The sequence below is a fragment of the Salmo salar genome, chromosome ssa17 (assembly GCF_905237065.1).
Source record: "Salmo salar chromosome ssa17, Ssal_v3.1, whole genome shotgun sequence".
In the NCBI taxonomy this organism is placed as follows: Eukaryota; Metazoa; Chordata; class Actinopteri; order Salmoniformes; family Salmonidae; genus Salmo; species Salmo salar.
The window spans coordinates 49343099-49357673 of NC_059458.1; the positions used below are offsets into that span (position 1 = coordinate 49343099).

At 42.5% G+C, this 14575-nt stretch overlaps 1 protein-coding gene across 1 annotated transcript in view; it reads right to left on the reverse strand.

Annotated features, from left to right (window-relative positions):
• tafa5a (TAFA chemokine like family member 5a) overlaps positions 1–14575 on the reverse strand; it is a 172868-nt gene that overhangs the window by 9078 nt on the left and 149215 nt on the right. Inside the window, exon 4 of the mRNA XM_014152786.2 lies at positions 41–238. Within this exon, the coding sequence (XP_014008261.1) occupies positions 230–238 (9 nt within the window). The 3' untranslated portion in view covers positions 41–229. The remainder of the gene's footprint in view (positions 1–40; positions 239–14575) is intronic.

Consider the following 14575-nt stretch of genomic DNA (forward strand, 5'->3'; position numbering starts at 1 on the left):
TTTTGATGCAGATTCCCGTGTTGATGGATTCATTCTGTACCTTGCTTTGTGGATAATGCCCAGCATGGTTTAGAGTTGGTTGTGTAGGTTGTTCATGTCTGTAGTAATGGACCAGTGGTGGTGGTGGTGGTTGGTGGTATGGGCTGAGGCTGTCTGTCATGGACATCAATGCTCTCCTCCGCCATGGTACTGTCAGCAGAATGGAGGATCCACAGGGACTCCAGTCACGTCATAGAGCCTGGAGGGAAATCACAGAGAGGAGGAAGGGGAAGGAGAAAGGGAGGAGGGAAGAAGTAATTTAGTAGTTTTTAAACCAAAGTGTTACCATAATTGACCAATAGAATTAGAGCAATATGTCCCACAGGTCAAAAGCCTACTGTGCAGCTACCGTAAAGAATAATACAGTAACAAAAAATCTATGTGAGATCTCTCTACAAGTTTTCCAAACCATAAAATACTTTTCAAAATGAAGGTGATGTGTGTGTGTGTGTGTGTGAGAGAGTAAGTGTGTGGGTGTGTGTGTGAGTGTGAGGGTATTTTCCTCTTTTTAGCTAATGGTTTGAAGCGTGCATGGTTCCTCCTTGCAGTCTCAGACTAGGGAGGGAGGCTTGACGGTGGTGGCTAATGGTTTGCAGCGGCTGAGTCTGTTTGCATGGCAGCCGGAGCATCTGTCCTCTCTGTAGTGATTCTGTTAAAGCCTCAACTGGATGTGTCCTGCACGGCATGCCAGCCATGTGTGTGTGTGTTCTGTCGTACCAGCCGGGCCCAAAGGGATCAATTACACAGCAAGGCAAGGCAGGCTGTATCGTATCAAACCCTGCACTACCAGCACCACACCGCCGGGAATCCTTCCAGTATACACAGCCTACAGTACTATACAGCCTCTCTAATGAGTTAGCTAGGACTGGGACTATGGATGATCCAAATCCAAGGGATGCGTTACACACTCTCTTCAACACAGTCATACAGTATAAATACACTCTTAGAAAAAATACCAAAAATCTATTCCCATTCAAAATTATATTTTCCCTAACCTTTAAACCTGAACCTAATCATAACCCTTAACCTCACCTTAACCCCAAAATGCTAACCCTAAAACTAAACCTAACTCCTAAATCTAACCTTTAACCCTGATTCTAACTCTAACACTCATTGTAACCCCTAAGCCTAAAAAAATATTTTTCCTTGTGAGGTCTGGCGAAATGTCACAAATGTTTTCCTTGTTTACTTTCCCTGTGTGGACTACACACACACACACACACACACACACACACACACACACACACACACACACACACACACACACACACACACACACACACACACACACACACACACACACACACACACACACACACACACACACACACACACACACACACACAGACTGTGGGATCAGGACGCATGGCTCTCGACCTTTGCCTCTTCGGAGTCCGGACGGGAGTTGCAGCAATGGGACAAGACTGTAACTACCAATTAGATATCATGAAATTGGGGTAAAAAAAGACTGTGGGATCATCCTTTCATCACAAAGTCCTAACACACTGAGTCCTTCACTTCCTTGATTAGCAACCTCTCCACACCACGTCTGCTGCTGTGAAACAGCCCTGATTACAGTGTGGTGCATAATCACAGGCTTTCTCTCAGTGGATGCCACCGACACCACTCTCTATTATGTAGTTAAATACCCCAATCAGGAGCGAGCTAATGGATTCACTGATTAAATTCATCAACTGCCACTTAAGAGGCTACCCCTCTATGTATGGTATAATCAGTGTGTGTGTGTGTGTGTGTGTGTGTGTGTGTGTGTGTGTGTGTGTGTGTGTGTGTGTGTGTGTGTGTGTGTGTGTGTGTGTGTGTGTGTGTGTGTGTGTGTTTTAGTTTATTAGGACCCGCATTAGCTAATGCACATGCAGTAGCTACTCTTCCTGGGGTCCAAACATAACGCACTGTGACAGTTATAGACATAACTATAGTGCGTTTGTGTGTGTGTACACATGTGTGTGTGTGTACACATGTGTACGTGTGTACACGTGGCTACCCCTCCATGTATGGTAGAATTAGTGTGTGAAGACGAGAAGTAGCAAGTGCCTTTTAGGCCGACAAAAGAAAGTATGTGTGTGTTCGTGGTGTTAAATCATTTTCACTGAGTCAGAAGGTTCAAATGAGACGAGCCTCCTTCTCAATTTTTTTCACTCAATGTTTGTTCTAAATGGAACTTAAAGTCTGAACAAATCTTTGAGAAATTAGTTGGATAACAAGTGAATGTTTTGGTAAAGCTTTGAGGGATAGCTTTTAGCTGAGGAAGTGTAAACATTAATGCGCATGGCTTGGATATACTGTATACTGCGCTGTTGTATTCACCTCAAGAACCACTGCATGGTGTTCCCAAAGAAGTTTTCCGCCAGGAGAAAGCAAGTTCATGCATTCATCACTTCCTGCCAAGATGAAATGTTCTCTTGAAAACCTCAGCCTTCTCAGAAAGGTAAAAGGGCCCAGAACCATGAAAGACAATGGCCACTACCTGATGTGCTCCAATTTGAAAAAAATGTATCTGTCAGACTGATGGATTCAAGCTTTTTCTTCCCCCTTCTTGTCTCTCTCTCTCTCTTCCTTTGCCTTCTCCCAAACTCCTTTGAATTGTTTATCCTATTAAATTGTCAAGAAATATTGTCAGATATAACCTAAGGTGATTCTTCTCTCCCTTTAACTTATTTTTCCCAGCATGCATTTGTTCCCTGTGATGAGAAAGAGTGAAAGAGAGACTTTTTCTCTTTGTTTTATCTGCCAGTACAATGGAGGAGACAATAATGTCAAGCATCCACAGAGAGAGAGCGAGAGAGAGAGAGAGAGAGAAAGAGAGAGAGCAATAAGCAATTTAGCTTAAAGAAATTTAGCTGAAAGAAGGTATCAAGGATGACTGCTGAAACTAATATTATATCACTATCAGAGAGATGTCTCTGAAATGCAGTTAACCATGTTAGACATTAGCGTTTATCTCTGCTGCCGTGTGTGAGAAATACACATTTAAATCCTCTGTGGGGGTATTGGGGCAGGTACAGTACTTAGTGATTGCTAAATTGGACTTTCATTGCATCATGAATAGCTAGGTCTTATGGTTAAAAATAACGTTGAAAATCTGGTGTCTATGTTAAACAGTTTTGTTATATTTCAGACGTCTGTGACTCTATATATGCCATTATACAGATTTCTTCTTTTTTTAAGCCCATAACCATGTGTGTGAGGTGTATACTTTTGTTTCAAAGTAGATTTTTTTAAGACTACCAATAATCACTCTGTGTAACCCTGATTTAGCCCACTGAAGGACAAGTTACTTTACCCTACATTTCCATGAAGAGGGGCAGAGTCTGGGAGAGAGTGATTGGCATTACCTTTTTTTCAATGTTTCTATGCTCTGCAGATAACAAACTGAACTGCCATTTCTGATTAACCATCAACATCCACACACGCTGTGAACCACAAAAAGCCTCTAGGCCTCAGAAAGGATCAGAATAGGCCACCAGTATCAAACCAAACAAAAATGATGCATCAATGAGATGGTTGGATTTGAAGAAAAGTCATAGTTTTTACCAAATTATTATTTAAATGTTTTAAAGCCTTAAATTGGCAGGCCTCAATGGAATTGAATCACTATGTACTGTAAGCTTGGTCAAAAGCCCCAGTGCCTTGTCTGTCCATGTTCACAACCAGCACCTGGGAGATTGACTGTAGATGTCACAGAGGCAGGCAGGCAAGGTGGATAGGCAGGCACATAGTTAGGTAGGCAATCACGAACCCACGCGCAGACACTACACACACACATACCCAGCCAGTGCATCACTTCACATAGACAGCTCGTCCCTAGCCAAAAATGGCCTCTGACCGTCCATTTGACGTACAATATGGAGCAGCCATGAATACCTGTCATCTCTCAGCCTCTCAGAGCCAACATCAACACAGGATGACAAACAGCCTTCTAACTTGGGTCGAAATAGACCCACCCAACGTTCTCTCTATACCTCACATCTTGCATACACAACAGACGTATAGCTCGGGAATTCTCTGTGTGTTAAGGTCTACAGTATGCAATGCTATAAGAGGTTTGTTGGGCTCAAATTGCGATATAGGGTAAGAGAGAGACTCGATAATGAACTGAATCAATTGGATTTAACTCTTTGAAAATGCTACACGGATCTGAGACACGGCATTGGCGTGACTCAGCGCATCTCTTCAGGAGAAGGAGTAAACAAGTTAGACTCAGCTGATGACTTAAATATGACAGATTAATTAATGATGGGACCTACGCTGGTCAGAGTTCACAAAGAGCGGGTGGGGAGGCAAATTGGGGAGAGAGAGACAGCTGCGTAACAAATGTGCCCAAATTAACAGTATTAAATTACTAATGAGTGGAGGCAGGATAGTGTTTGCGACACGGTTAGAGAGGGAAGCGACGGTGGGTGTGCGCGTTGTAAAACTTTTCCCTGTAAATTTACAGCATTATACTGGCAGCAGACATGCCAGCTAAATGAATGAATAAATTATTTGAATTCATTGTGGGGAGTCAGGGTTTATATTTTACACTATTTTACTGTAATTGCATGAGATTGGTGCAAGCAGGTTGGCTGTTAAGTAATGTTTTTTTATATTACAGCATATCAAATATATACAGTATATATACACTACCGTTCAAAAGTTTGGGGTCACTTAGAAATGTCCTTGCTTTTGAAAAAAATTCACATTTTTTGTCCATTAAAATGACATCAAAATGATCAGAAATACAGTGTAGACATACAGTAAATATTGTTCATGTTGTAAATGACTATTGTAGCTAGAAACGGCAGATCTTTTTATGGAATATCCACATACGTAGGCATACAGAGGCCCATTATCAGCAACCATCACTTCTGTGTTCCAATGGCACATTGTATTAGCTAATCCAAGTTTATCATTTTAAAAGGCTAATTGATCATTAGAAAACCCTTTTGCAATGATGTTAGCACAGTTGAAAACTGTTGTGTTTATTTAAAGAAGCAATAAAACTGGCCTTCTTTAGACTAGTTGAGTATCTGGAGCATCAGCATTTGTGGGTTAGATTACAGGCTCAAAATGGCGAGAAACAAAGACCTTTCTTCTGAAACTCGTCAGTCTATTCTTGTTCTGAGAAATGAAGACTATCTCATGCAAGAAATTGCCAAGAAACTGAAGATCTCGTACGCTATGTACTACTCTCTTCACAGAACAGCGCAAACTGGCTCTAACCAGAATAGAAAGAGGAGTGGGAGGACCCGGTGCACAACTGAGCAAGAGGACAAGTACATTGGAGCGTCTAGTTTAAGAAACAGACAAGTCCTCAACTGGCAGCTTCATGAAATAGTACCCGCAAAACACCAGTCTCAACGTCAACAGTGAAGAGGTGATTACAGAATGCTTTTCCTTAAAAAACAAGGACATTTCTAAGTGGTCCCAAACTTTTGAACGGTAGTGTATATACACTGTACATCAAATATGTATGAATAACTTACACTTCTAGAGGCCTTAACAAACGCTTCCAAATTTGCAGTGACTACAGAGCAAAACATAGCAAATACTCAACCAAGGTTTGAGGCTTATTGACAATCCAATCTGTCCCCTACACACATATTGTTGTTTGAAAGCTACTAACACATATTAGTTAAATTGGTACAGCACTCTCACTCATGGGTGTAACAAAGGTAGCCTCTTAGAAGTCATGCCTCAAAATATGTTAATGACCCCAAAAAACAATACCATGCAACCACTAGAGGTCAAAAGGTATTTTGTGATCCAGAAATACGGTACACTGTAAACCGCAAGGCATTTTTAAGTCAAATATTTATAGTAAGTTGTAATCAAAGTCAATGAAATTACTACTAAAAGGTTTTTGTGGTACTGACTCAAAACTAAATGAGAATTCACACCAACTACATTTTTTTAAGATATAATGACAAATTAACTTGCTCTTCTGCAGGTGGATTTTTTAAAAATTGTTTTTAATAAATGTGTTTTCGCATGTGCAGTTGAAGTCAGAAGTTTACATACACCTTAGCCAAATACATTTAAACTCAGTTTTTCACAACTACTGACATTTAATCCTAGTAAAAATGCCCTGTCTTGTTAGGATCACCACTTTATTTAAAGAATATGAAATGTCAGAATAATAGTAGAGAGAATGATTTATTTCAGCTTTTACTTCTTTCATCACATTCCCAGTGGGTCAGAAGTTTACATACACTCAATTAGTATTTGGTAGCATTGCCTTTAAATTGTTTAACTTGGGTCAAATGTTACGGGTAGCCTTCCACAAGCTTCCCACAATAAGTTGGGTGAATTTTGGCCCATTCCTCCTGAAGGAGATGGTGTAACTGAGTCAGGGTTGTAGGCCTCCTTGCTCGCACACGCTTTTTCAGTTCTGTCCACAAATTTTCTATAGCATTGAGGTCAGGGCTTTGTGATGGCCACTCCATTACCTTGGCTTTAGTGTCCTTAAGCCATTTTGCCACAACTTCGGAAGTATGCTTGGTGTCATTGTCCATTTAGAAGACCCATTTGCGACCAAGCTGTAACTTCCTGACTGATGTCTTGAGATGTTGCTTCAATATATCCACATAATTTTCCATCTTCATGATGCCAGCTATTTTGTGAAGTGCACCAGTCCCTCCTGCAGCAAAGCACCCCCACAACATGATGCTGCCACCCCCGTGCTTCACGGTTGGCATAATGTTCATCAGCTTGCAAGCGTCCTCCTTTTTCCTCCAAACATAACGATGGTCATAATGGCCGAACAATTCTATTTTTGTTTCATCAGATCTTTGTCCACATGTGCAGTTGCAACCCGTGGTCTGGCTTTTTTTATGGAGGTTTTGGAGCAGTGGCTTCTTCCTTGCTGAGCGGCCCTTTCAGGTTATGTCAATATAGGACTTGTTTTACTGTGGATATAGATACTTTTGTACCTGTTTCTTCCAGCATCTTCACAAGGTCCTTTGCTGTTGTTCTTGAATTGATTTGCACTTGTTGCACCAAAGTACGTTCATCTCTAGGAGCCAGAACGCGTCTCCTTCCTGAGCGGTATGATGGTTGCATCGTCCCATGGTGTTTATTCTTGTGTACTATTGTTTGTACAGATGAACGTGGTACCTTCAGGCATTTGGAAATTGCTCCCAAGGATGAACCAGACTTGTGGAGGTCTACAATTGTTTTTCTGAGGTCTTTTAAAAAAATGTATTTCACCTTTATTTAACCAGGTAAGCTAGTTGAGAACAAGTTCTCATTTACAACTGCGACCTGGCCAAGATAAAGCAAAGCAGTGCGACACAAACAACAACACAGAGTTACACATGGAATAAACAAGCATACAGTCAATAATACAATAGGAAAAAGAATAAAGTATTTATACAGTGTGTGCAAATGGCGTGAGGAGGTAAGGCAATAAATAGGCCATAGTAGTGAAGTAATTACGATTTAACAAATGAACACTGGATTGATAGATGATCAGATGGTGATGTGCAAGTAGAAATACTGGTGTGCAAAAGAGCAGAAAAGTAAATAAAAACAATATGGGGATGAGGTAGGTAGATTGGGTGGGCTATTTACAGATGGGCTATGTACAGCTGCAGCGATTGGTTAGCTGCTCAGATAGCTGATGTTTAAAGTTAGTGAGGGAAATATAAGTCTCCAGCTTCAGCGATTTTTGCAATTCGTTCCAGTCATTGGCAGCAGAGAACTGGAAGGAAAGGCGGCCAAAGAGGTGTTGGCTTTGGGGATGACCAGTGAGATAAACCTGCAGGAGCGCGTGCTACGGGTGGGTGTTGTTATCGTGACCAGTGGAGCTTTGGAGCTTTACCTAGCATAGACTTATAGATGACCTGGAGCCAGCGGGGTCTGGCGACAAATATGTAGCGAGGGCCAGCCCACTAGAGGATACAGGTCGCAGTGGTGGATAGTATAAGTGGCTTTGGTGACAAACGGATGGCACTGTGATAGACTGCATCCAGTTTGCTGAGTAGAGTATTGGAAGCTATTTTGTAAATGACATCGCCGAAGTCGAGGATAGTCAGTTTTACAAGGTATGTTTGGCGGCGTGAGTGAAGGAGGCTTTGTTGCGAATAGGAAGCCGATTCTAGATTTAATTTAGGATTGGAGATGTTTAATATGAGTCTGGAAGGTGAGTTTACAGTCTAACCAGACACCTAGGTATTTGTAGTTGTCCACATATTCGAGGTAAGAACCGTCCAGAGTACTGATGCTAGTCGGGTGGGCGGGTGTGGGCATCGAACGGTTGAAAAGCATGCATTTGTTTTTACTAGCATTTAAGAGCAGTTGGAGGCCACGGAGGGAGTGTTGTATGGCATTGAAGCTCGTTTGGAGGTTAGTTAACTTCATTAGGGTAGGGGGCATAATTTTCACCTCCGGATAAAAAGCGTGCCCAAAATAAACTGCCTGCTACTCAGGTCCAGAAGCTATATAATTGGTAGATTTGGATAGAAAACACTCTAAAGTTTCTAAAACTGTTAAAATAATTTCTGTGAGTCGGAAACCTGAGGTAAATCCATCCAAGAAGTGCCATTACTTTGAAATGGCTGTTTTTCCAATGAAAGGATATCCACCATTTAAAGGGATAGAACCCAGATTCCGTTCCCTATGGCTTCCACTAGTTGTGAACAGTCTTTAGACATTGTTTCAGGCTTTTAATCTGAAAAATGAGGGAGAATGACAACATTGACTGAGTGGACCCTGGGATGTCCTCAGAGCTGGTTACTGCACAAGACCGAGAGCACGCCTTTCTTGTTTTCCTTTTATTTTTGACGAAGCTTTTGTCCGGTTGAAATACACTGCTCAAAAAAATAAAGGGAACACTAAAATAACACATCCTAGATCTGAATGAATGAAATAATATTATTAAATACTTTTTTCTTTACATAGTTGAATGTGCTGAGAACAAAATCACACAAAAATAATCAATGGAAATCCAATTTATCAACCCATGGAGGTCTGGATTTGGAGTCACACTCAAAATTAAAGTGGAAAACCACACTACAGGCTGATCCAACTTTGATGTAATGTCCTTAAAACAAGTCAAAATGAGGCTCAGTAGTGTGTGTGGCCTCCACGTGCCTGTATGACCTCCCTACAACGCCTGGGCATGCTCCTGATGAGGTGGCGGATGGTCTCCTGAGGGATCTCCTCCCAGACCTGGACTAAAGCATCCACCAACTCCTGGACAGTCTGTGGTGCAACGTGGCGTTGGTGGATGGAGCGAGACATGATGTCCCAGATGTGCTCAATTGGATTCAGGTCTGGGAAACGGGCGGGCCAGTCCATAGCATCAATGCCATCCTCTTGCAGGAACTGCTGACACACTCCAGCCACATGAGGTCTAGCATTGTCTTGCATTAGGAGGAACCCAGGGCCAACGGCACCAGCATATGGTCTCACAAGGGGTCTGAGGATCTCATCTCGGTACCTAATGGCAGTCAGGCTACCTCTGGCGAGCACATGGAGGGCTGTGCGGCCCCCCAAAGAAATGCCACCCCACACCATGACTGACCCACCGCCAAACCGGTCATGCTGGAGGATGTTGCAGGCAGCAGAACGTTCTCCACAGCGTCTCCAGACTCTGTCACGTCTGTCACATGTGCTCAGTGTGAACCTGCTTTCATCTGTGAAGAGCACAGGGCGCCAGTGGCGAATTTGCCAATCTTGGTGTTCTCTGGCAAATGCCAAACGTCCTGCACGGTGCTGGGCTGTAAGCACAACCCCCACCTGTGGACGTCGGGCCCTCATACCACCCTAATGGAGTCTGTTTCTGACCGTTTGAGCAGACACATGCACATTTGTGGCCTGCTGGAGGTCATTTTGCAGGGCTCTGGCAGTGCTCCTCCTGCTCCTCCTTGCATAAAGGCGGAGGTAGCGGTCCTGCTGCTGGGTTATTGCCCTCCTACGGCCTCCTCCACGTCTCCTGATGTACTGGCCTGTCTCCTGGTAGCGCCTCCATGCTCTGGACACTACGCTGACAGACACAGCTAACCTTCTTCCCACAGCTCGCATTGATGTGCCATCCTGGATGAGCTGCACTACCTGAGCCACTTGTGTGGGTTGTAGACTCCGTCTCATGCTACCACTAGAGTGAAAGCACCGCCAGCATTCAAAAGTGACCAAAACATCAGCCAGGAAGCATAGGAACTGAGAAGTGGTCTGTGGTCACCACCTGCAGAACCACTCCTTTATTGGGGGTGTCTTGCTAATTGCCTATAATTTCCACCTGTTGTCTATTCCATTTGCACAACAGCATGTGAAATTTATTGTCAATCAGTGTTGCTTCCTAAGTGGACAGTTTGATTTCACAGAAGTGTGATTGACTTGGAGTTACATTGTGTTGTTTAAGTGTTCCCTTTATTTTTTTGAGCAGTATATTATTGATTATAAAGGATTGATTATTAACATCGTTTGACAGGTTTCTACGAACTTTACGGATACTATTTGGAATTTTCGTCTGCCTCTTGTGACCACATTTGAGCCATTGGATTACTGAACAAAACGCGCCAACAAAATTGAGGTTTTTAGATATAAAGAGGGACTTTATCGAACTAATCTACTTGGCTGGTAACTGCACGTAATGTTTTGTGTGCTGAGTATTGTCCTCAGATAATCGCATGGTTTGCTTTTGCCGTAAAGCCTTTCTGAAATCTGACACGGCGGCTGGATTAACAAGAAGTTAAGCTTTATTTTGATGTATAACACATATATTTTCAAGAATGTTAAATATTTTAATTGAGTATTTTTGAATTTTGTGCTCTGCAATTTCACTGGATGTTGGCCAGGTGGGACGCTACCGTCCCACACCCCCTAGAGAGGTTAACACAGTGTTCAAAGAAGGGCCAGATGTATACAGAATGGTGTCGTCTGCGTAGAGGTGGATCAGGGAATCACCTGCAGCAAGAGCGACATTGTTGATACAGTGGGGAGAACAAGTATTTGATACACTGCCGATTTTGCAGGTTTTCCTACTTACAAAGCATGTAGAGGTCTGTAATTTTTATCATAGGTACACTTCAACTGTGAGAAAATCCAGAAAATCACATTGTATGATTTTTAAGTAATTAATTTGCATTTTATTGCATGACATAAGTATTTGATCACCTACCAACCAGTAAGAATTCCGTCTCTCACAGACCTGTTAGTTTTTCTTTAAGAAGCCCTCCTGTTCTCCACACATTTCCTGTATGAACTGCCCCTGTTTGAACTTGTTACCTGTATAAAAGACACCTGTCCACACACTCAATCAAACAGACTCCAACCTCTCCACAATGGCCAAGACCAAAGAGCTGTGTAAGGACATCAGGGATAAAATTGTAGACCTGCACAAGGCTGGGATGGGCTACAGGACAATAGGCAAGCAGCTTGGTGAGAAGGCAACAACTGTTGGCGTAATTATTAGAAAATGGAAGAAGTTCAAGATGACGGTCATTCACCCTCGGTCTGGGGCTCCATGCAAGATCTCACCTCGTGGGGCATCAGTGATCATGAGGAAGGTGAGGGATCAGCCCAGAACTACACGGCAGGACCTGGTCAATGACCTGAAGAGAGCTGGGACCACAGTCTCAAAGAAAACCATTAGTAACACACTACGCCGTCATGGATTAAAATCCTGCAGTGCACGCAAGGTCCCCCTGCTCAAGCCAGCGCATGTCCAGGCCCATCTGAAGTTTGCCAATGACCATCTGGATGATCCAGAGGAGGAATGGGAGAAGGTCATGTGGTCTGATGAGACAAAAATAGAGCTTTTTGGTCTAAACTCCACTCGCCGTGTTTGGAGGAAGAAGAAGGATGAGTACAACCGTGAAGCACGGAGGTGGAAACATTATTCTTTGGGGATGCTTTTCTGCAAAGGGGACAGGACGACTGCACCGTATTAAGGGGAGGATGGATGGGGCCATGTATCGCAAGATCTTGACCAACAACCTCCTTCCCTCAGTAAGAGCATTGAAGATGGGTCGTGGCTGGGTCTTCCAGCATGACAACGACCCGAAACACACAGCCAGGGCAACTAAGGAGTGGCTCCGTAAGAAGCATCTCAAGGTCCTGGAGTGGCCTAGCCAGTCTCCAGACCTGAAGCCAATAGAAAATCTTTGGAGGGAGCTGAAAGTCCGTATTGCCCAGCGACAGCCCCGAAACCTGAAGGATCTGGAGAAGGTCTGTATGGAGGAGTGGGCCAAAATACCTGCTGCAGTGTGTGCAAACCTGGTCAAGAACTACAGGACACGTATGATCTCTGTAATTGCAAACAAAGGTTTCTGTACCAAATATTAAGTTCTGCTTTTCTGATGTATCAAATACTTATGCAAATGAATTACTGAAAAATCATAGAATGTGATTTTCTGGATTTCTGTTTTAGATTCCGTCTCTCACAGTTGAAGTGTACCTATGATAAAAATTACAGACCTCTACATGCTTTGTAAGTAGGAAAACCTGCAAAAACGGCAGTGTATCAAATACTTGTTCTCCCCACTGTATATACAGAGAAAAGTGTCGGCCCGAGAATTGAACCCTGTAGTACCCCCATAGAAACTGCCAGAGGTCCAGACAACAGGCCCTCCGATTTGACACACTGAACCCTGACTGAGAAGTAGTTGGTGAACCAGGCGAGGCAGTCATTTGAGAAACCAAGACAGAGTCGAAAGCCTTGGCCAGGTCGATGAAGACGGCTGCACTCTACTGTCTTTTATCGATGGAGGTTATGATATCGTTTAGTACCATGAGCGTGGCTGAGGTGCACCTGTGACCAGCTCGAAAACCAGATTGCACAGCGGAGAAGGTACGGTGGGATTCGAAATGGTCAGTGATCTGTTTATTAACTTGGCTTTCGAAGACTTTAGAAAGACAGGGCAGGATGGATATAGGTTTATAACAGTCTGGGACTAGAGTGTCTTGGCTGATTTCTTTTGATTTTCCCATGATATCAAGCAAAAAGGCACTGAGTTTGAAGGTAGGCCTTGAAAAACATCCACAGGGACACCTCCATTTGAATCAAATGATGGCAATTAGCTTATCAGAAGCTTCTAAAGCCATGACATAGTTTTCTGGAATTTTCCAAGCTGTTTAAAGGCACAGTCAACTTAGTGCATGTAAACTTCTGACCCACTGTAATTGTGATAAAGTGAGTTATAAGTGAAATAATCTGTCTGTAAACAATTGTTGGAAATATTACTTGTGTCATGTACAAAGTGGATGTCCTAACCGACTTGCCAAAGCTATAGTTTGTTAACAAGAAATTTGTGGAGTGGTTGAAGAACGAGTTTTAATGACTCCAACCTAAGTGTATGTAAACTTCCGACTTCAACTGTACATTGAGTGATTGATTGATTAAATGTTATGCTCCACAAAGATAAATAATTGTTATCTAAACTAATCCAATCATTGAACTTTTAGACCCTTTACTGAAATGGTTGTTCCAGTTTAAATGGCTTAGGTAGATTCCTCTTAACCCTGGCAGTCATTATGAATAGAGGTTGCGGGTGAGTACAAATTGTAGCTATAAGCCTTAACACTGGCTAAATTCCAATAGAAATCACACATCACTGCAAAGCCAACATAATGGGATTTACAGAAATCCTGGTTGGAAGGTTAATTTTACTATTTTCTTGTAGAAAACAGTAAAAATACAGAAAAACCCTTGAATGAGTAGGTGTGTCCAAACTTTTGACTGATACTGTATAAATATATTTTTTTTACTAAAATTGGCTGATATTCATTCGTCTCACCTGACAGCATTGAGGTTGGTGTGTGAAACAGAACATTTAAATCTACAGTACGCAAAGCTATTACTGTAAAGAAATAATGTATGTTAGAGTCATTTTTACAGGAGGCTTCCAGTTACAGTTAACAACCGTATTTTTCATCATTTTACCCATAATGCAGTGCAATCTAGAGCAATAATTCTGTAAAACATATTTAAGGTATTTTATTGTGCGTTCAACAGTGTTTTACTGTAGTCGTACAGTGTGTGCGTGAGTGAAGCAAGGGAGAGAGGTTGCTTTCTCTCCCCAAAATACCTGCCGTGAAGACTCCATCCGCTCCAGTCATTAGCTTTAAGAGGGAACCTTAATTCAAACTAATTTCGAGCGATGAACAGGTAATCAAACCACTGTGTTGTTGGGGAAAAGTAGGATGGAGGGGAGAAGCGTTTTAGGTACGCTTGCTTAGGTGTACCTGGCTAGGGTTGGATTCATTAATATGAGCATTCTGCTGTCTGCTGCCAGCTAGTGTAGCTAACTCTGGGATGGAACTGTGGAACTGTCGGGAGCTAACTCTGACATGGGAACCAAGTCATGGCTTGTGGTGGAGTGAGTGAGTGAGTGAGTGAGTGAGTGAGTGAGTGAGTGAGTGAGGGAGTGTTCACACTGGGTTAAGGCTACACATTGGTGGTTGATGGAATTAGAATGACTACAATTGACATTCCTATTCAAGTTAACATTCTGGTAATTCTTATTCCAAGGAGTTACCCCCATTATGTGCTTTCAAACATAGTGATAATTAATATACATTCTGTAAATAAAACTCA